At 37.7% G+C, this 22367-nt stretch overlaps 1 protein-coding gene across 1 annotated transcript in view; it reads left to right on the top strand.

Annotated features, from left to right (window-relative positions):
• The window catches only part of csmd3a (CUB and Sushi multiple domains 3a), a gene marked incomplete at both ends in the record, with an annotated part of 339298 nt that overhangs the window by 42996 nt on the left and 273935 nt on the right, over positions 1–22367 (top strand). Inside the window, 2 exons of the mRNA XM_081389133.1 lie at positions 5215–5327; positions 18774–18968. Of these exons, the coding sequence (XP_081245259.1) occupies positions 5215–5327; positions 18774–18968 (308 nt within the window). The remainder of the gene's footprint in view (positions 1–5214; positions 5328–18773; positions 18969–22367) is intronic.

Below are 22367 nucleotides of genomic sequence, written 5' to 3'. Positions count from 1 at the left end.
ACAAAACATGTCAGAGTCAAGACGAGGCTGTCTAGCGGAGTGTGATTGGTGAGACGGCGAGGCCAATCGGATCACACTTATTTACTCAACCTTCAGAACGAGCCGTGCTAATTGGATAACGCCGTCCGGTCAGATGTGAGCGCTGTGTGTTTGAGTAATTGGCCTGTCTTGCTTCTCCTAAATAGTGTCGGCCCAGTCATTTAACTTTGAAGTGTCTTCGCCACACACACACACACACACGCACACACACACACAGTGATTTGCATGCTGAGAATCAACTTTCTTTGATGTACAGTGTCATCTTGTAGCCATAATTCATCTTACAAGTCTGGGGAGAAAAGCTGGAGCTCTCTGTTCAGAGATGATGAATGATGAATGATGGATGACACTTGCGACCAGCAGAGCCATTTGCTGTAAATTGATGGAAATTTTTCACAGAGGTCATAATGATTTCTTTAAGGAGTAGATCTGGGATTGTGTCATTTCAGCGATTTCGATTCTGCTAATCGATTCTGATTTCTAATAAGGGTAAAATCTAAAAAAAAGTCTAACATTTGAACTAGTGCTGTCAACGTTAACGCATGCGATTCATTTTTGTCCAGTTTAACACGTTAGAATATTTAACGCAATTAACGCAGCATCCGTTTTTTTTCCGTCATCCTTTAGCTTGCGTTACATAATATAATCACGCTCTTCTTCATGCAAATACTTTTAAACCATTCAAGCGCGACACGTCAAAAGAGAAATAAAAGCTAAATCACATTTATCATGGGTTTATGTGAGGATTGTTTTAAGTTCACTTAAATTAAATGTTGTTATTTTTTTGAAGCCTAATAAATGTATTAAATTCGAGGGAAAAATCATTTTGATCCAGACATCTGTTGCTATTAGTATACTTTATTCATAAAAAGATGCCATTAAACAAGTATTTAAAATATACCGTCTTTATGTTGTTTCTATGTTAAAGGTATAGCGGAGGATTTTCTTTTTCCGGGTGGGTAGTGTAAACTATTGGTCCACCTAAGTGTCAATCATTCTGGTGATATGTTTACGTAAGGCCGTCGTACGTGCTCGTCCCTTAGTTTTCGCTTTCTGCGCATGCGCACTTTCAGGTGTTTATGTGTGGTGGTGAGCTAGAGTTACGGTTTAAGCAATTCATTGAAGCTCGCCGTTTCACCGGGTCCTTTGAAAATGTCTGAGGGTCGCAAGAGAAAAAGTTTGTACGAACTGTATGAGAAGAAGAGAAAGGCCTCAGAAGAGAGAAACAAGATCAGAGTGTTTTTGGGAGATTGTTTCACACGATGGCGTGCGCTGAAAACACAGGTTGGGCTTCCCACTGATGCCTCAGTCGCGAAGTTTCTACTCGACAGGTAAAGTTTGGCATGCTATTTGGTGAAAAAGTGCAAATCTTCTTTTGGAAAGTAATCTTGTATGAGTGATGCCGACAGCAACTTGTAAACAGAGCGTGCACGAGGAGAACCTCGCACACGTTTAATAGGCGTTCCCTCTCGGGAGCAAGTAGAGTGTTGCGCATGTGCATTTTTTCAAAAAGTGGAGAGGGCGGTTCTTATCTAAAATTCGGAAAGATCCTCCGCTATACCTTTAATCTTGAGATTAACTGTGAAATTATCAAATTATAAAATATATTAAAAACGTATGTTTAATCTTGTTCATTTTTTCAAGAATCAAGAAAATGTTGGTTTTAAAAAAAATACCAAAGCAAAAACAAGTAGACTAACTAATATAAACGTCATTAAACATAATTGAAGACAAGTAAACAGTCAGTAATAAAATAAGAACAAAATTAGCTTATCAAAATTATTATCTTATTCACGTCTTCATGCGCTTGAATGGTTTCAAACCACAGTAAAATGCACACAGGAATCGATAAGCAGAATCAAAATGTTTATTTTTATTTTTTATTTTATGACAAGTGTCTGATTCCTGACCTTGGGAATCGAGTTTTAATTCCCAACCGATGATGACTCCCCTTCATGTCCTCGAACGAGTATTCAGGAACCCGAGGAACGCAGACATGTGTTTTTCAATGCAACTACAACAGTTGAAATTGATAAAGGCTGTTAAAAAAAGACAAAAACAAGCACCATAAATGTTGTTCATATCACTTATTCTGAAGTCATACGATAGCTTTGTTTTGGAGCTTGACAGATACGGCCACTATGAATATATGAATGAATATAGATAAGCTCTATCTTCAGAATGTAGTGTGTGTGTGTGTGTATATATATAGGCTACATATATAATGTAAGTCACTCTGGACAAAAGCGTCTGCCAAATGCATACATGCAACATTTTGTGGAAAAAAATAATAGCACACAGGTAATTAATGACCGAATTCTCGTTTCTGAGCAATCTATCCCTTTAAATGTGCTTATTTTAACATCTGGGAATTATTTATGTATTTATGGTTTTATTTGAATGTACACAGATGCGATATACACAGATGAAACAGCATCCGATGCCCCTATCATAGCAACACTCGTCTCTAGAAGAGCCTTTATAAACTACAAAAACAAAAAAGTAAAACCCTAAAACTTGAGTCCAGGATCTGGCAGCTGTCTACAATTATTAAAGGATGAAAAACAAAGGAAAAACTTTATTTTAAAGCGTTCTTGGCTCAAACTAAAAAGAAGCACTTGATGCATCTGGCTGCAAAATCTTCACACAACATCATCATCAACATGCGTGATTTAGTCCTCGCTCGTCGAATCAGGAGTGGAGCCGCTTCCTTTCAGTCCGTCCGTGAGGAACCTGCGCAAATTGAATTAAATTTGACCAATACTCAGAGCTCAATAACTCTTCATGCCTGAAGCATTTCCAGCTTTAGAGAGCCAGAAAAAGGTTTAAACATGTGTGTGTGTGTTTATGTGTGTGTGTGTGTGCTTGCGTCTTGAGTGCGTGTGCATGTGTGTGTGTGTGTGTGCATGTGCGTGTGAGTGTGTGTGTGTGCTTGCGTCTTGAGTGTGTGTGTGCGTGTGAACATGGACTCACAGTCAGCCAACAAAAACTAATAAGACTGAGAATCTTTTACTGGCTCTCTCTTTGGGATAATTCCCTTTTTTTCCTCCAGTGTTTGATTGTTCTTCACTCTGGTAATTAATCCCTCAGATCCGCTGGCTGTCCGCAGGCTCAAAGCTTTATTTTTCATTACAAACAACAATTAACAACAAGAAGCATTTTCTGTTTTCTTAGTGGAGAAAACAGAGACTTTTGAGACTTTTGACTGTCGGCATAAAATCTGGTCCAGTTTCGTGTAGAATCCGTCCCGATTCTGACCTCTGCTTAACCACACATTATATTGGCATACGGTTTCACTCAACCTCGTTAATATCCCTCTGGACTTGACTATACAATTTTCTGCTAATTGCCTCGAGGCCAGGTGAGAGATGTGCTCATCAAATCATTAACCTGAGCTCCAGCACTGCAGTAATTCAATTTATCAGAGTCTTAAATAAAACGTAATCTTCAAACAAAACGTGAAATGACATTTGCAATGTTTTACCTTGTGACGTATTTCAGAGAAAAGCGAAATAATCAGCTGGAAATATTTTAGGATGGGAATTGATTGGGTTTTGATTGGATTGTGAAAAGTTTGCTGTGATATTATTGGTTGATATTGTTTTGCCCACCCCTGCAGCCTTGATTTCATCATTTCAGAGGTGGAGAAAGTTATTGCACTTTGATGAAAGATTATGAAATATGTTTTTTTTTTCCTTTGGAATAACATGCATTGAATGAATCGTGAGCAATAAGAGCGGGGATATTGTGAAGGAAAGTAAATAGGGATGATTTTTGATTTCATGTTTACAGTAAAAAGCTGCAGTATGCTAATGAAACTGCACAAAAAAAAAAAAAAAGAATAATAAAAATTTTAAATAGGTTTCAATCAGACTTCAAAATGAATGCTATTGATTGAGGAAATGTTATATTAAAGCTCAAGCAGTCAGATTGTGCTTCTCTTTTGTGCCGCTTTTACAACCACAAAAATGACCTGAATTTAAATGTTCAGTCGCGGGACTGTCTGGTTTTGTGGCACTAACCAACAAACACACATGGTGGGAAATATTGTTTTTAAATATTGTTTATCTTTTAATCTGTTAATCATGATTATGAAAAAATAATGCCCATTTATCACATTGAGATATTTTCCAGATGGATACAATCAAGTCAATATTTTACATTGCATTAGTGAAATGTGTTGACAATGCCAATTCACATTTAACTTCAATAATAAAAAATATTAAAAAGGGGCAAACTGGTTGTTGTTCCAGTCAGAAACATCATGGTACTTCAGTTCTTGAACTAATTTAAATTCACCAAGACAGTAAAGTTTTGTGAACCCTCGTTCGATGAGTCTTTTCTCTTTCTGGGATGTATAAAAAATTATTTTAAGGTCCAGTGCATGTTTTGAAATGTCATTTATGGTGTACACTTCCCACTTTTTTGTTACCAAGCAAGCTCATAAAAATCTGCCCTTTCTTGACACTATTTGAAACACTTTTCATGTGGATGTCAAATTCATATTCATATTCATGTTGACTTTAATATGTTTGTAAAATCATCGAGGTTCATTGATCGTTTCCAAGTTCAAATCCAATTTCAGAGAGCGTCACATCCTGTAAAGGCAGGACTGGCTGTGATACGAAGACCAATGAGTTTTTATGAAATAGGAAGACGTGATTCATTCTTTATGTCTTGACCAGAGTCGAGTCGGCGAGAGGTCTAGAGTGGGCACGACTCCTGGGAAATTGTATTGTCAAAACAGCTAAGAATAAAATACAGTGGGCCAAAATAGTATTTTGAGCCACACTTAAAAATGCATGAATTTTTTGCATTGGATAATATGTAACCAAACCAGCATTTGCAAACAAATTATGCTGATCTTTTCTCAGGACTAACTCCAATTTTTGACATTTTTGAATAATATAGGCATTAATTTATCATGCAACCCTAACAAGCTCTTTTGTGAAATGTTTGGCTTAAAGTGTGGGTGAATCTTATAGAACACGTCACATTGCATTCCAAAATGTAAATATAAAAAGTGTATTTTTTCAAAGTAAAAAAAAAAAGGAAATACGATTTATTTTATTTTATTGCATTGCATTTTAATGCATTTGATTTGATTTTACTGCATTGCATGAATCCTCAAACTGCTCTCTATCTGGATGAGTAATGTTTTCTCTTCTCATGCAGGTTAACAGGATTCCAGGTGCCAGCTCCTGTCACAAGTACCGGATCCATTTTTTCCTTGCGTCTTACCAGCGACTTTGCTGTAAGCGCCCATGGATTTAAAATATATTATGAAGGTAAGGAATATAACACAGTCTTTAATTCTCTCTGCGGTTTATAATGGCTTTGAGTTTGGAAATGCATAATGCTCACTGTAGCGGTCAATTGAAGGTTTATTCATCACACAAGTGTTTGACAGCAGGCAGTGGGCGTTAAGCTAGAAAAAATGAAAGGCAATATATTCATTCCTTAATACTCTAATAATAACTATTATTAAAGGGAATGAATCCCCCTCCCCCAAAGTACACTGTATAATGTTAGCCAAGGGTTCTTGCACAAAAGCAGTCGAATTTGTTTCGGAGAAAACACTTTACAATACGGTCTCATTCGTTAACATGAGTTATGAACTGACAATAAGCAATGCATTTTTTTTTACTATATTTATTCATCTTTGTTGTTGTTGTTTGAAAAAAAACAAAACAATAATTGCATAGTTCACAGTGCATTAACTATATTAACAGATAGAACTGTATATTTTAAAAATGTATTAGTAAATGTTGTAATGAACATTAAGATTAACATTATATTTACTAGTATAGTTAACTAATGCTGTTTGCTGCTGTACGATCTCTATATGTAAATGATCTCTGTTATGATTGGCTCACGTGCTCTTTGCATGTATAATGAGTAACAATGCCTACTTTGGGTGATGTGTTTTCTGTCAGGTCCAGTATAGTTCCACATTATCCTTCACAAAGCCTTTCTGAAAGTTTATAGTCATGTGAAGGTTTGTTTGATGTGTGAAGGTTGTAATCCGCCTGGTGTAATTTGAGTGCTTGTTTTGAAGTTGGGTTATTATTGGCCTTGTATAGTTTCAATTCCCTGGACTGTTTGAAGCGTGTGGCTTGCTGAGGCAATTTTGGTTGTGTTCTGAATGATTGCAAATTCTTTGTTCAGGCTGTTAATTTTCCAGGGCATTTTGGGTGGTTCTGGATGATTGCTAATTCATCGTTCTGGGTGTTGACTTGCTAGGGAATTGTTGTAGTTGTGATTTCTGAAAGCCAGATTGTGTCTCCATTGTGCATCAGGCTTTATTTCAAAAGACCAAGGAAAATCAGACTTTCCCTCATACGTACTCTATAAAATGCTGTCTGTTTCTGGTCAGGCTTGGTTTGGATCACTTCTTTCTGCCCAAAAGGTTATGTTTAATCTCTGAGCAGATGTTGTGCTGCACCGTCATGTTTATTTCAGCCTCTGGCAATGAGTTGGGTTTAAGCGTCTGGGTCATCTACACCCTCAGTGACAACGTTTACACGCAACCAAATAATCCGTTAGTAATCGGACTGACGGCTCAGTCGGAGTGAAAATCCTCATGTAAACACCTTAATCGATCCGATTGAGCTCGATCCGAATGAAATTTCGATCGGATTGAAAGGGGCAGTTTATTCCTTTTCTAATCCGATCGAGAGAACATGTAAACACTTGATCGGATTGAAACCCGAAACTGAAAGCACTGCGCATGTGCAATGACGTAGAAATAGCGTAATGAACGAGCTGTTGTTCCTGTTGAATAAAGTGTTGTATAAATGAGTGTCCCATCATCCTATAATCCGTCTTTCACTCACTCAGCATCTCTGAAGTGGAGCATCATCCCACCAGTCCTTGTTTCAGACTCTCATCCACAGACGACTGCTTTTGGGCATTTGGACTGTGTGATAAATATAAGCAGCGGCACAACGGTTCATATGCTAATTGTCTCCTAATTATGACCAGAAATGGATCAATATTAAGTCTGCTGTTTAAAACAAATAAAGAACCAATGTAGGATAATGGTTATTATGCACAAACAGCGAGAAACTCTGTATATTCATGCAGTGTGCGCATGTCAAAAAATATATTCTGTTTTGAATCTTGTGACATGTAAACGCGCACATCAACCCGATCACGTGTTAAGCGTTCATGCAAACACTACATTCGGATTCATCAATCGGACTGAATTCAGTCCGATTGAAACAAAAGTTGTGCATGTAAACGTAGCCAGTGATTGTCATTCCTCAACCAGTCGCCATCTTCCATCCCTCTGTCCACCTGTTTTCCTCCTGACCTGACCACAGCATGCCTCCCCATCTGCTCCTTCTTTACAGTCTGAATTATTCAGTCCCATTGACCAGCCTGGGCTTTGGCTCACGCTTTTGTGTTTAATGTGCTTCTGAATTTTATGGGTTTTGTAATATTAATCCTGCAGTTTATTGCACTCCAGAGGACCTGGGATTCCCAGTGAATTCACAATGACTTTGTCTCATTGTCATTCATCTCCACAGATTGATGTATGTAATTGAAGTGTTTGAGGATCTTTTAAAGTCTGATTTAGAGCATTTTCATGAAGAGATAGGCTTTGCTGGGTGGCTGCTATGGATTTTACTGGTAAAATCTGTTTGGGTCCCGACATGGGTTAATGAATCAATAGAGCCCACAATGGTCATTGTGATTTTTTGCCAATTTTTGTTGGGTTTTCTAGATAGTTAATAGGGTATTTTGGCTGTTTGATATATTTGGGGATCTATAGGTCCCAAAATGGGTTAATGAGTGAAAAGAGCCCACAATGGTCACTATGATGTTGTTTGAAAGGTGTTCTAGGTAGTTAATATGGTATTTTGGAGGGCTATGGGTGTTCACCATTTGATATTCTTGGGGATCTATTGGTCCTAACATTGGTTAATGAGTGAAAAGGGCCCATAATGGTCACCAATAGGTTTTGGCACTGTTTGAAGGGTGTTCTAGATTGTTAATGAAGTATTATGGAGGGTTATGGGTGTTTACCACCCAGTGTCTTTGATATTCTTGGGGATCTATAGGTCTCAACATGGGTTAATGAGTGAAAAGAGCCCACAATGGTCTGTATGATGTTTTGGCACTGTTTGTAGGGTGTTCTAGATAGTTAATAAGTATTTTGAATGGTTTATGGCTGTTTGCTCCCAGGTCTTTTTGATAATTTTGGGGATCTACAGGTCTTAACATGGGTCAGTGAATTAAATGAGCCTATCTATGATGTTTTGGTGTGGTTTCTAAGGTGCTCTAGGTGGTTTCTAGAGTATTTCGGATGGTTTCTAGGTGTTTGCTTTCAAGAATCTTTTGTATTCTTGGGGATCTATAGCTCCCAACATGGGTTAATGAGTGAAAAGAGCCCACAATGGTCACTCTGATGTTTTGGTGTGGTTTGAAGGGTGTTCTAGATAGTTAATAAGGAATTTTGAGTGGTTTATGGCTGTTTGCTCCCAGGTCTTTTGATATTCTTGGGGATCTATAGGTCTCAACAAGGCTTTATGAGTGAAAAGAGCCCACAATGGTCTCTATGATGTTTTGCCGTGGGGTTTGAAGGGTGTTCTAGATAGTTAATATGGTATTTTGGAGGGTTATGGGTGTTTACCATCAAGTGTCTTTGATATTCTTGGGGATCTACAGGCCCCAACATGGGTTAATGAGTGAAAAGAGCCCACAATGGTCACTCTGATGTTTTGGTGTGGTTTGAAGGGTGTTCTAGATAGTTAATAGGGTATTTTAAATAGTTTGGGTGTTTGTTCCCAAGACTCTTTGATATTCTTGTGGATCTATAGGTCTCAACATGGGTTAATGAGTGAAAAGAGCCCACAATGGTCATCAAGATGTTTTGGCACTGTTTGAAGGGTGTTCTAGATAGTTAATAAGGAATTTTGAGTGGTTTATGGCTGTTTGCTCCCAGGTCTTTTGATATTCTTGGGGATCTATAGGTCTTAACATGGGTCAGTGAATTAAATTACCCTATCTATGATGATTTGCCGTGGTTTTTAGGGTGCTCTAGGTTTTTTTTAGAGTATTTCGGATGGTTTCTAGGTGTTTGCTTTTAATAATCTTTTATATTCTTGGGGATCGATAGCTCCCAACATGGGTTAATGAGAGAAAAGAGCCCACAATGGTCACTCTGATGTATTGGTGTGGTTTGAAGGGTGTTCTAGATAGTTAATAGGGTATTTTAAATAGTTTGGGTGTTTGTTCCCAAGACTCTTTGATATTCTTGTGGATCTATAGGTCTCAACATGGGTTAATGAGTGAAAAGAGCCCACAATGGTCATCAAGATGTTTTGGCACTGTTTGTAGGGTGTTCTAGATAGTTAATAAGGAATTTTGAGTGGTTTATGGCTGTTTGCTCCCAGGTCTTTTGATATTTATTGGGGATCTATAGGTCTTAATATGGGTCAGTGAATTAAATTAGCCTATCTGTGATGATTTGCCGTGGTTTGTAGGGTGCTCTAGGTTTTTTTTTAGAGTATTTGGGATGGTTTCTAGGTGTTTGCTTTTAATAATCTTTTATATTCTTGGGGATCGATAGCTCCCAACATGGGTTAATGAGTGAAAAGAGCCCACAATGGTCACTATGATGTTTTGGTGTGGTTTGAAGGGTGTTATAGATAGTTAATAGAGTATTTTGAATAGTTTATGGGTGTTTGTCCCCAAGTTTCTTTGATATTCTTGGGGATCTATAGGTCTCAACATGGGCCAATTAATCAAAAGAGTCCACCTGTGATTTTTGGCGCAGTTTATTGAGCGTTCTAGGTGGTTTCTTGGGTGTTTTCTGCAAGGGCTTCAGATGATGCAAACTCTGAATCAACATGCACCAATGCTATATTTCTATATATTATAATAATTATGTTCACAACTTGTAATAATTACTTCAACAAGCTCATTGTTTCTGCCTTAAATGAATACATTGTTAGTGAACTGCGTGATTTGTATATGTATTTGGACACAGTCACCTCTGATAACAGATCACTCTAATTGTAATGTAGACTCATGCATTTTCTGTAAGGCTGCTTTAAAATGATATGTACTGTGAAAAGCGCTATACAAATAAATGTAAATTGAATTGAATTGCTTTGATCCACCAGCTGAAATTGTATGTCCAAGCAAAAGCACACCTCATCTCGACTAGCCCTGTAATTTCAGGGTTATGAGTCCTAGCAAGCAGCAATAATAAGGGTTTGGTTCGTGTCGAATGGTTTTAATGTGCTGGTGATTCAACATTTATGAGAGAGAGATGGACACACACAGGGGAAAAGAAATCTCATTTTGGTTCCTGTCAGTTTTCTGTCACGTCGCAACAACCGAAACCAAGTTTGACAGTCAGTGCGTGCGCTTTGATTAATGTGTCTATCGCCATCCGGTACGAGTCAGCTTCTGAGTGTAGAGTTAGATGCGAAACCTCAACCTTTCTGTCTGCCCTTTAATTGAATGCCAATGCCAATGGAAATACCATATGTCATGATCAACATGCTAATGCTCGCTCATCACAATGTGCATTAACAGTTTTCCCTGCAAAGCCTCTGGTCATCTAAATGCTAGGACAGGCCAAAACATTGATTCAGAAACATTTGCTGGGATGCCTAAAGAGCACCCGTTTATGGAAATGTGAGCAAAATGAAAACACAGCAGAAATGGCAGCACTCTTTGTCTTTTTGCGCAACCTTTGAAATTTGCTTCCCGTGGCCTATTGCATCGTAATGTCTCTGCAATACGTCACGCTCTTTGGTGGCCCGTGAAATCTGCGTGTCGTTGGGTTCCTGGTGGCTCCGTCCCTGTGGATTCTGTGAAGGTTTTCGTCGTGTTTGCTGATTGCTTGAATGCAAAAGCAGCAATAATTCTGAATGAATTGTGACAGGCTCCCAGGGAAAGACTGCCGTGTACTGAAATGTGCTCAGCCTCACAATATAGACGCTCTGACAAACTTACATCATCTTCAAGGGCAGCGGAGTCATTAGATGTATAGAGGGATGAATGGCTCATCTCCTGGGATCACCCTGTGGTAATTACCTCAGCGGTTTGCCCACTATATTCTCAGCACTTCTTCCAGACATATGATTGTACACCATTATACCTGAAAATAGATATTTAAGGTCAACTGTGTAAATTCTGCTGCATTGGCGGCACAGAATTGCAAAAATAATAACTGATTCTGCTGAATAATTACTGAGACTGGTCTGGCAAACAGATCAATCCCCAAACTAACGGGATTGGTTGAGCTAGTGTTCGGGATGCACAAAAAAAAAAAAAAAAAAAAAAAACGTTTATATGTATAAAGATATTTGTTAGTACTGGACAACGATTAATCGCATCCAAAATAAAAGTTTGTGTTTACTTTATATATGTGTGTGTACTGTGTATAATTATTTTGTATATATAAATACACAAACATGCACGTATATATTTAAGAAAAATGTGTTATTTATATATAAAATATTTATATTTATATACAATATAAATTATGTATAAATATACAGTATACACATGCAAATATTTCTTAAATATATACATGCATATGTGTGTATTTATATATACAAAATAATTATACCCAGTACACACAAATACTATGTACATAGGTTAAACACAAACTTTTATTTTGGATGCGATTAATAGTTGCCCAGCAATAATATTTATATCTATAAATCTATGGTTTGTCTTGTATATATATAGGTCTATATATTTGAGCTACATGTACTTTTTTTTGTATTTTACTTTGCTAAATTTCTCTAATAGAGCTTGCTTGCTACCTATCATTGTATTAAATGGTTACTGTGTCTACCAATACTTATTTTAAAGGCTTGACGTTTGAGGGAAGATCAGACATAATGGTGGGTCTATTTTCTGTCAGATGATTTGAAATGAAAGTGTCCTTATAGTCCTTATTTCTGCTGGTATTTTCACAGGCTCTTTGGGAGCTATTATGAACATCTCGAGTAAGCGCAAGTGGGATCAAAATAGCAGCCATTTTCCATAAGAAGAGAGCTTCTCTGTTCAGTGATATCTTTCTGAGCGCTTTCTGATATCCCAGGTTCAATGCAAGTTAAGCTGTATTAGCAGCATCTGTGACAAGCTGACGACTACCACTGAAAATAATGAAGAATCGTGCTGGTCTTTTCTCTTCTTTAAAAAAATTTATTATGTTTTTAAAGCACTTATTTGATTTTTCTTGATTCTTATTTGATTGTGCATGTAAATGAAGTATTGTTTGCACATATAAAGTCATCCTAAATGCCTTTTAGCAGTTGGACTACATGTCATGTTAACTTGTATAATGTTTAATTACTGTGGCTATACTTTTAAAACAGTGTGCCCTATCTTGCACCCAGCGCAATTGACTTTGTACACCGACGCATGTATCATTCCTGTTTTGCACCCGACGCACAACGGACTTTTCCCTCCACAGACGCACGTCTGTAAATTAGGGAATGAACTTGCGCTCCTGGGGGCGGTTCAGCGAAAAGAGGAGGCGTGTTCCGGCGCAAACGTTCCCTGGTGCTATTTTGCAGTTTCAGAAAACAATTCCGCCACAGACCAGGAGAAACCTCGTCTAAAGTCAGCGGCGCATTATTTAGAGGCTATTTTAAGGGGCGCATGCTTGGCCATAATGTAGCGTGTGCACAACACGCATACACTTTGCTTCTCTCATCTTCATCTACACAGACGCAGCAGTTCCAATTTTGCAAACATACATTATTACAAGGAAAAATTGTCTTCAAAAATTGAAGACTTCCTTTGCAAGTGCATTACTGTACACATGGATTTTTTTTTTTTTTTCCTGAAACCGAGGCTCACATTTTCTGTGCAAATCGACAGCAGGTCACAAATTCTGCATAGAGCTTAAGTTGTATTGATCCTGTAACATTAGTGGATACATTGTCAGCATCAGACAGGCGAGTGCTTCCACAGTCGTGTACCTGTCATGCACATCACCCAACAACATTCATTATGACATAAAGATGTTATTTGTCGCAAGTGGTAGAGGCCGTGATTGGTTATGACAGGCCACATGCCATGGTTATGTCATGTTTCTATAGTGTTTATTGTAGAAGCTGTCATGTTAAGCGATGGCAGGTAAAATGGCTGTGCTAAAGCGGATGGTTGTTGCATAGACCACCGTTGATGTGAAGGGAAACACAGGAGGATTGAGCAAACCAAATCTCAGAGGTTTGTGGATTGACACTTCAATGAAACGCAGTGACCCAGCGTGTTTGTCAAGATGAAACAGTGTTCAGGAACAGGTATTTAGAAAGTGAATAACGTCATTTTCAGTTGATTATGATTTAACATGTGGATGTTTTATTTTAGTGGTTCTCAACTGGTTCATCACAGGTCTTACTGATGGGTCATGGACAGTAAAATAGGCTTATTATGGGAAAGCATTTCCAATTTCATTTGTTGCATCCAGTCAACCTCTACTATGGTATTTTGGCACAAATTCATTTGTCACTAGGTAGAAGCCAGCCAAGTTAGACTGATGCCAACATGAACAGGTTGCTCGACATCCTCTCATCCTACGCAAAGTAAAAGAAAACATGACCCAGACTAAACTGGATGCATGAAACCATCGAAATCACTTGTGTTAGTCATGTATATTGTTGAGCTTATGTGATTGATGGATGGATGGATGGATGGATGGATGGATGGATGGATGGATGGATAGATAGACGGATAGACAGATAGATGGATGGATGGATGGATAGACGGATAGACGATGGATGGATGGATGGATGGATGGATGGATGGATGGATAGATAGATAGATAGATAGATAGATGATAGATAGATAGATAGATAGATAGATAGATAGATAGATAGATAGATAGATAGATAGATAGATAGATAGATAGATAGATAGATAGATAGATAGATAGATAAATAGATAGATAGATAGATAGATAGATAGATAGATAGATAGATAGAAAGACGGATAGACATAGATAGATGGATGGATGGATGGATGGATAGATCCAATCCAATAGAAGTCAATTCCAGTTCCTAAAGTCTCGCTCCTCCAGGATCTGTCCATCAGTCAAACGCACACTTTTATCACGTCTCCGTTTGTTTTATTTAGTTTTTTCCACCTGCTGAGGGACGAGGTTTGTAATTGCTTCTTTAGAAATAATCCCGTCTCGAAGGTAAAACCTCAACATGCTTTCTGTTCCAAGCCTGGTTCATTTCCACTTCGGGACGTTTATTTGACTGCCATAATACAGAAAGCCACAGCGTTCAACCTGTCGTGATGAACAGAAAGTGCCTCCATTACCCCGAATCACAGGCGTGAAGCTCAGCGGGACGATATGAGGAGATGAGCTGACAGATGCGTCGTGTTCATACGCAGAAAACACAGACAGAGAGAGATCAACTTCAAATGCCGTCGTTTAAGAAGAAAACACAATTGGGAAACGTGTTTGTTCAAAGCGTCGGTGCCAGAGTGCATGATCTGTTGTTAAAGCTATATTAAGAAGAGTAGGACCTGTCTCATTGAGTGACGTGGAGATAATGGTCTCGCTGGTGTGAAGTGAAGAGGGGTTTAAGATGCTTTAAGACTTTAGAGCACAAACTGAGATGAAATGAATGGTTCGCTGACGGTCTACCAGTGAGCAAATGCACTACAACCATCATATCACTCTAACGCCGCTTGTAAATCATCTGATCAAGCGGTAATTTTGCACGTCTGCTGGTTTTAGAGGGTCACTTGTTTATTCTTGTATAATTCTAATGCAGAAGCACATTAGTGAAATGCATTAAAGTGCATCTAATGTACAGGGCCTTTTAAAAGACATTCATTGTGTTCTTCACATGCTGTGCCGAGCCATTATATGCATTTTCTGTCTGGATGACATTGATTTATGGTGTAATTTCCCATAATGCAATTTTCTGTTTCCAAACTTTCATTTCTGGTGCTGACAGAAATCTAAATACAGGAGGTTAGGGTTCATGTCATGTGATAATCGTTTTATGTAAGGTGTTTGTGTGGATGTATCAGCTTCTATTTTACATTATACTGTACTTTGTTCTATTATATTTTGTTAATAATAATAATTTTTCATCATCAAACACAGATTATATAGATCAAAAGTGACATTATAGACATTTGTGATGTTACAAAAGACTTGAATTTCAAATTATCAATGATAAAATGTATCAGTTTTCCATAGAAGCTTGTTTCCGTCACAGAATAATACATTTTAAAGGATTATTGTGACTTTTTATCTCACATTTGCAAGTTTACATCTCACAATTCTGACTTTATAACATGCAATTCAGACTTAAATCTCTCAATTATGTTATAAAGTCATAATTGCAAGATATAATCATGCAAATCTGAGATAAAAAGTCAGAATTATGAGATAAAAAGTCGCAATTACCTTTTTTTATTTTATATTCTGTGGCGGAAACAAACTTTCATAAACTTTCTAATGGTTAGAGAGTCAGACTGGTTACCCGAAGGTTGCGGGTTCGATTCTGCAGTAGCCAATCAGGATTGGCGTGTCGTACCACGTTTCAGAAACGGCTCACGATAGTGTCATCAGTCTCTCAGAAACAACCATGGTTATTCTACTCTATTATAAACCTTCTAACAAACATTTAGCATTCTATGAACTGTTATTCATTTCAGAATGCAGAATTGCACTTATACTCTTGTGCCGGATGTAGTATTTATAGTCTCTAGTCATAACTGATTCATTTTGATCATCTGGTCGTCAGCAATATCAGTCTGAAACGGGAATGCCTCTTCCTGAAGGTGGCAGGTGCTCCGAGCGGATGTGTGTTGGTTTAAATCAAAGATAAGCGAGCTTAACATAGCATATATCCAGACATGTGTCCCGGGGGATTAGAAATGTGTCAAAGCAGGAATATTAGTCAGATGGCTGAGAGATAAATAAGGACAGTCGAATGCATATCTGCATAAATATCTTCATGGATTTTGTGGCCTTTTTGTGTCTTGCACAGATTAATTTTTATTAATTTTCGTGACTTTTTTTTTTTGATGAATACAGGCTTGCAACTGTCTAATCGGCAGGTTGTAACCAGTAATGCGCTAAGAATAAAACTTTGCTTAGAAGTACACAACTTCCTTACTTGAGTGAAAGTACAGATACTACTGGTCAAACATTACTCAGTTACAAGTACGTAAGTATCAAATGTCAATGCATTGTTTTATTATTTTTGCATTGTTGTATCTCAGAAAAAATGGTACAAAAGCTGTCACTGTGGCGGTACCTTTTCAAAAGGTACACCTTTGTACCTAAAGAGTGCATTTTAGTCCCTCAAAGGTACATATTGGTACCAAAAGTGTACATATTACTACCTAAATGGTACATATTAGAACCCTTTTAAAGAGTACTGTCCCAGTGACAGCTTTTGTACCTTTTATTCTGAGAGTATACCTTATGAAGCAACCTAGTGAATACACCTGCCAATGTGTCGTATCCGTGGAATTAAGAGCTTTTAGAATGTTATAAAACCTATAGAAATTAAAGCTGCAGTCGGCAAGTCTGGCAGATTGAGGGGACTTAGCCAAAATATTGAATGTTTACAACTCTGAGGAATTGGAAGCTTGTTAGTAGATTTTCTGGTAACACTTTAAAATAATGGTTCATTAGTTAACATTAGTTAACTACCTTAGTTAACATGAACTAAGAATGAACAATACTTCTTCAGCATTTATTAATCTTAGTTAATGTTAATTTCAACATTTACTAATACGTTATTAAAATCAAAGGTTGTATGTGTTAGCATTAGTTAATGCACTGTGAAATAACATGAACAAACAATGAACAGCTGTATTTCTATTAACTAACATTAACAAAGATGAATAAATACTGCTACAAATGTATTGCTCGTTGTTAGTTCATGTTAGTTAATATGTTATCTAATGTTAACTAATGAACCATTATTTTAAAGTGTTACCGATTTTCTCTCCGCCATAACGCTTCGTACAATCCAACACACCTGCGAACTTCAGTTGATGTTGTAACGTGCGCGAGAGTGGTGGTGGTGGGGGGGGGGTCTGTGGCGTGTGCACGAACTGTGATTGACAGTCAGATCTCACACAGCCCTGCCCTGATTGGACCAGAGGAACCGGGAGCGGTGGATTCTTGCAAAACAAATAACAGGCTCCAGGTGGAGGCAGAAGCGATGCTGATTTATGTTGTTCTGTCGGAGCAAAGTGTCGGTTTCAGTGAATATGATCAAAAAAATCTTGCCGACGGCAGCTTTAAACAACTGAATTGACAAAAAAAAGCCATAATCATCTTTATTTATTTTATCATTTAAAACTCCTACCACTCCAACAAAAGAAGAACACATCTACAGTATGTGTGTACATTCATGCACATTTGAATCAAGTGTCTGTAAAAATCCAACCTGGTTTAAAACCTAGCAACACAACCATAGCTATCACCGGCCGACAGCAAATCTGCTTTAACAGACAGGCTGTCCGTCACCGGCAAAACAAATCTAAAATCTAGTGATCTAAAATCACGTTAAAGGACAAGTTCGGTATTTTACACTTAAAGCCCTGTTTGCAGATCGTTTCTGATGAAATAGAACGGTTAAGATTAAAATTTGGACACATTCTGCTGGCCCGAGAATTTTAGGTTTATTTCGCTTTCCCCCCCCACCTCCACAATGGCTGCACAGGTGCACTGGAACAATCCTTCATAAAACACATTAAACTTTCGTTTACAAAGACGTGAAACTCACCGAGTGGTCAGGGGTGTTCACTGATATGCTCTCACAAAAATCGCTGCAAAAGATGCTTTCCAACAGGTTTTATCGTAGTTTTTGTCCAACTCCACTGACTTGTATTGGACGAGCTGTGTGCGGTACGGTATTACTCCGCCGCTTCTTCTTCTGCTTCTTCTGTGTATTCAATTAAATGCCAGTGGTTTGCTTGCAATTGGCAAAGGTGCATTATCGCCACCAACTGGGCTGGAGTGTCTATTATTAAAGCTCTCAGCGGAAGAATGTACGGGTGTGAGACGTTTGGAAAAATAGGTCCACAGTTTTACAACGAATGGTAAAACACCTGTTGGAAAGCATCTTTTGTAGCGATTTCTGTGTGAGCATATCTGTGAACACCCCTGACCACTCGGTGAGTTTCACGTCTTTGTAAACGAAAGGTTAATGCGTTTTATGAAGGATTGTTCCAGTGCACCTGCGCAGCCATTGTGGAGGTGGGGGGGAAAGCGAAATAAACCTAAAATTCTCGGGCCAGCAGCATGTGTCCAAATTTTTATCTTAACCGTTGTATTTCATCAGAAACGATCTGAAAACAGGGCTTTAAGTGTAAAATACCGAACTTGTCCTTTAAAGAGATGACAAATAAAAATCATCCCCTGACTGATGTTACTACTCTCTACTCAAGGACCTTGAGAGAAGTGTAGTGGAGTAAAAAGTACGATATTAGTCTATATAACTTTATTAAAGAACCGCTATAAAGCCAAAACAATCTCTGTTACCTTAAATTATACGTTTATCTCTGTAAAGCTGCTTTGAAACAATCTACATTGTTAAAAGCGCTATATAAATGAAGATGTCTTGACTTGACTTGATTTTCAAATGTAGTGAAACGTTTCCAGAAACAATAATACTCAAGTAAAGTACAGATGCTCAAACAGTGCACTTAAGTACAGTACTCTGACCACATCTGAGTTCTGCATCTTCCTCTCTGTCTCTCTCCAGAACTACAAAGCAGTTCTTGTGGGAATCCAGGAGTTCCTGCTAAAGGAATCCTGAATGGATCCAGCTTTAATGTGGGAGACCGGATCCGCTACCACTGTGTGTCCGGATACACACTCGACGGCCACGCTCAGCTCACCTGTGTCACCAGCACATCTAATGTAGCCGTGTGGGATTTTCCCATTCCCATCTGCAGAGGTAAGAGCGCTCCCACACTGCTCCTCATTCTCTGGACGCTTGATTCCCTGAGCTCTTCTGATTAGACGGAGCCGCTCTCTGCGTTTGTGGAGCGTCGCAGGGCTTTAATGCGTTTGCTCTCGCTTACGACGTCTGAATGTCATTGCATTAGATGATTAAATATCAAAGGTTTCTGGAAACAAATGATGATCAAGCTCTTCTCGGAACTAATATGTAATGACATTTTAACTTTAAAGGGCTGAGCGATTAAAGCTAAATCAATATTTAAATATATCTGGATAATTATGTACTGTATATGCTCTGAATTTTTATTTTTATTTTTTTCAATCAGGACCCATCATTTAAAAATAAACACATTTTCCCAAGTCGATGCAAAATGCAGTAAATGATGTTTTTGTCTAAATGAATACAAGGAAGATTTTTTATTAAATCATTTTGAATTAATAATTTTTATAAATTTTTTTTGTGGATGAATATAATAATACCTTATAGTAAACAGATTAAATTAAAAATAACAATTAATGATCAATTAGTGCTGTCAAATCGATGAATCGCATCTAATCTGTATTAGATGTATATATATATATAAATATATATATATAGAGAGAGAGATACATACATATATGTGTGTGTGTGTGTTATATATAAATACACATACAGTATACATATATATGCATACACACACACACACACACACACACACACACACACACACATTATATAAACACAAACTTGAAAACTGTTAATGCAAATAATCGATTTGACAGCCCTATTAATATAATATAATATAATTTATATAATGTATTTTTACTTTTAATGTGCACAAAAAAAAAAAAATCACTCAATCAGAGTTTTAAAACAATTAATTGAAACGCAGCTTAAACTGATTCACAAAAATGAATCAAACTTCCCAGGTTTTAAATCAGAGACATCTCTTTATTAACCAAAATCATCACAAATATATGGTGAGTTTTGGATATTTAGTGTTTTCTGTGATTTATGTGAAGTCATTCGTCATCGGTTTCACACAGAGGAACCAGAGCTCTTCACATTCACTGTGAACATGTTCAGTTTGACGGATTTGAACTGCATTTCTTTGTCATTTAAACCTCAAATGCTTCTTTTGAAGAGTTTTGCTTGTGCTGTCTCTCTTTTAAATGCCACTTGCTGTGATATTTTACTATCCAGTGCAATGACTTTCAGACATTAAGTAAGTATGCTTTAAATGTGCAAACACTTTTCGGGGCAACAGACTCTTTTATAAAGCTGTGTTGTTTTGCTGCTTTGCTGTAAGCCCAGAATACTCTGGCTTTGGCTTTGATATATGCAGCTTTTATATTATTCTGTTATGTTGAATTTTAAATGAACGTTGTTTTTTAACTTGTATTGTTCTTAAAATTCTCTCTGCTTCTCATTTGTCTGTCTGGGACTGCGTTAGATATGCTGATTTGTGAAGCGTTCTGCTGTAGATTCCTGCAGTTCTTCTGCATTAGTCTTCTTTCGCACGGCACAATCAAACGCAAGTCGGCCCAGTGGGATAAGCCTTCGCAATACAGTTAATAATGTAGGTGTTGCTTTAATTATCGGCGTGAGAATCTTTGATGTGCACTCAGGTATTGTGGGTAGCGTTTTACATTTTAGATTTGCATGAAGAAGAATATGCTGTATCCCTTGGATATGTGAAAAATGAGCGTATCGTTTGCGCTTGATGAAAGATGAACATGGCTCAAAACTTACTTTTTGTGTAGAAAAGGCCTCATTAAGAAGCATTTAAACCAGCAAACATGTTTGATGTATTATAGCCTCTCATCTTCTTATTAGTTTTGCTTCAGTGGCTTCTAGCGGGATGAATGAAGACAGAGACAGGTTTTGTGACTCATCATTTTGGTTATGAAATTCTGTTTAATTGGCTTGAAGTCAAACTGGTTCAACTCTTTGATTCGAGGAAACTCAGAAGTTGCTAACAGATATCTATCTATCTATCTATCTATCTATCTATCTATCTATCTATCTATCTATCTATCTATCTATCTATCTATCTGTCTGTCTGTCTGTCTGTCTGTCTGTCTGTCTGTCTGTCTGTCTGTCTGTCTGTCTGTCTGTCTGTCTGTCTGTCTGTCTGTCTATCTATCTATCTATCTATCTATCTATCTATCTATCTATCTATCTGTCTGTCTGTCTATCCACCTATCTATCTATCTATCTATCTATCTATCTATCTATCTATCTATCTATCTATCTATCTATCTATCTATCTATCTATCTATCTATCTATCTATCTATCTATCTATCTATCTATCTATCTATCTCTGTCTGTCTGTCTCTCTGTTTATCTATCTATCTATCTATCTATCCATCCATCCATCCATCCATCCATCCATCCATCCATCCATCCATCCATCCATCCATCCATCCATCCATCCATCCATCCATCCACCTATCCATCCACCTATCCATCCATCTATCCATCTATCTATCTATCTATCTATCTATCTATCTATCTATCTATCTATCTATCTATCTATCTATCTATCTATCTATCTATCTATCTATCTATCTATCTGTCTGTCTGTCTGTCTGTCTGTCTGTCTGTCTGTCTGTCTGTCTGTCTGTCTGTCTGTCTGTCTGTCTGTCTGTCTGTCTATCTATCTATCTATCTATCTATCTATCTATCTATCTATCTATCTATCTATCTATCTCTGTCTGTCTGTCTCTCTGTTTATCTATCTATCTATCTATCTATCTATCTATCTATCTATCTATCTATCTATCTATCTATCTATCTATCTATCTATCCATCCATCCATCCATCCATCCATCCATCCATCCATCCATCCATCCATCCATCCATCCATCCATCCATCCATCCATCCATCCATCCATCCATCCATCCATCCATCCATCCATCCATCCATCATAGCAGAAGCAAAACAACCTGGTTAATGTGGGCGATTGTATTTTCCAAGCTGTATTTTTTAGTCTCAGTCCCGTTATGGGAATATTTGAATATAATATCTGTGCTGTTTTGCTGGTTTTAGTTAGTTTAGCTGGTCCATTTGGCAAAGCTAGTGTTCTGTTGGCCATAAAGTCTCCTATCCTGAGTTTCACAAAACCTGTTTTAATGTGCTATTTTCAGCCAGGATAGTTGCACAGTCACACTGCACAGTCGAAACAAATGTCTTTTAATTAATGTTATATCAAAGATAACACATGGAAATTGGTTGGACATTTTGTGATTCCGGATGATTCACCAGAGAGAACAACTAGTGCCAGTTTCCGTCTCGTTCAGTGAACCGAAAGACTCGTGGCCTTGTGATACAGCCAAATCACTCAAACCAGGGACGAATCTGTTTTATACGTCTTCTGACCCAAGGCTTTTTAGCACATGCTTTTTCATCT

Source organism: Scardinius erythrophthalmus (assembly GCF_964197995.2).
Source record: "Scardinius erythrophthalmus genome assembly, chromosome: 16".
NCBI classification, from domain to species: Eukaryota; Metazoa; Chordata; class Actinopteri; order Cypriniformes; family Leuciscidae; genus Scardinius; species Scardinius erythrophthalmus.
Note: the sequence above shows the minus strand (reverse complement) of the source record. Positions and strands in the feature narration are given on the sequence as shown.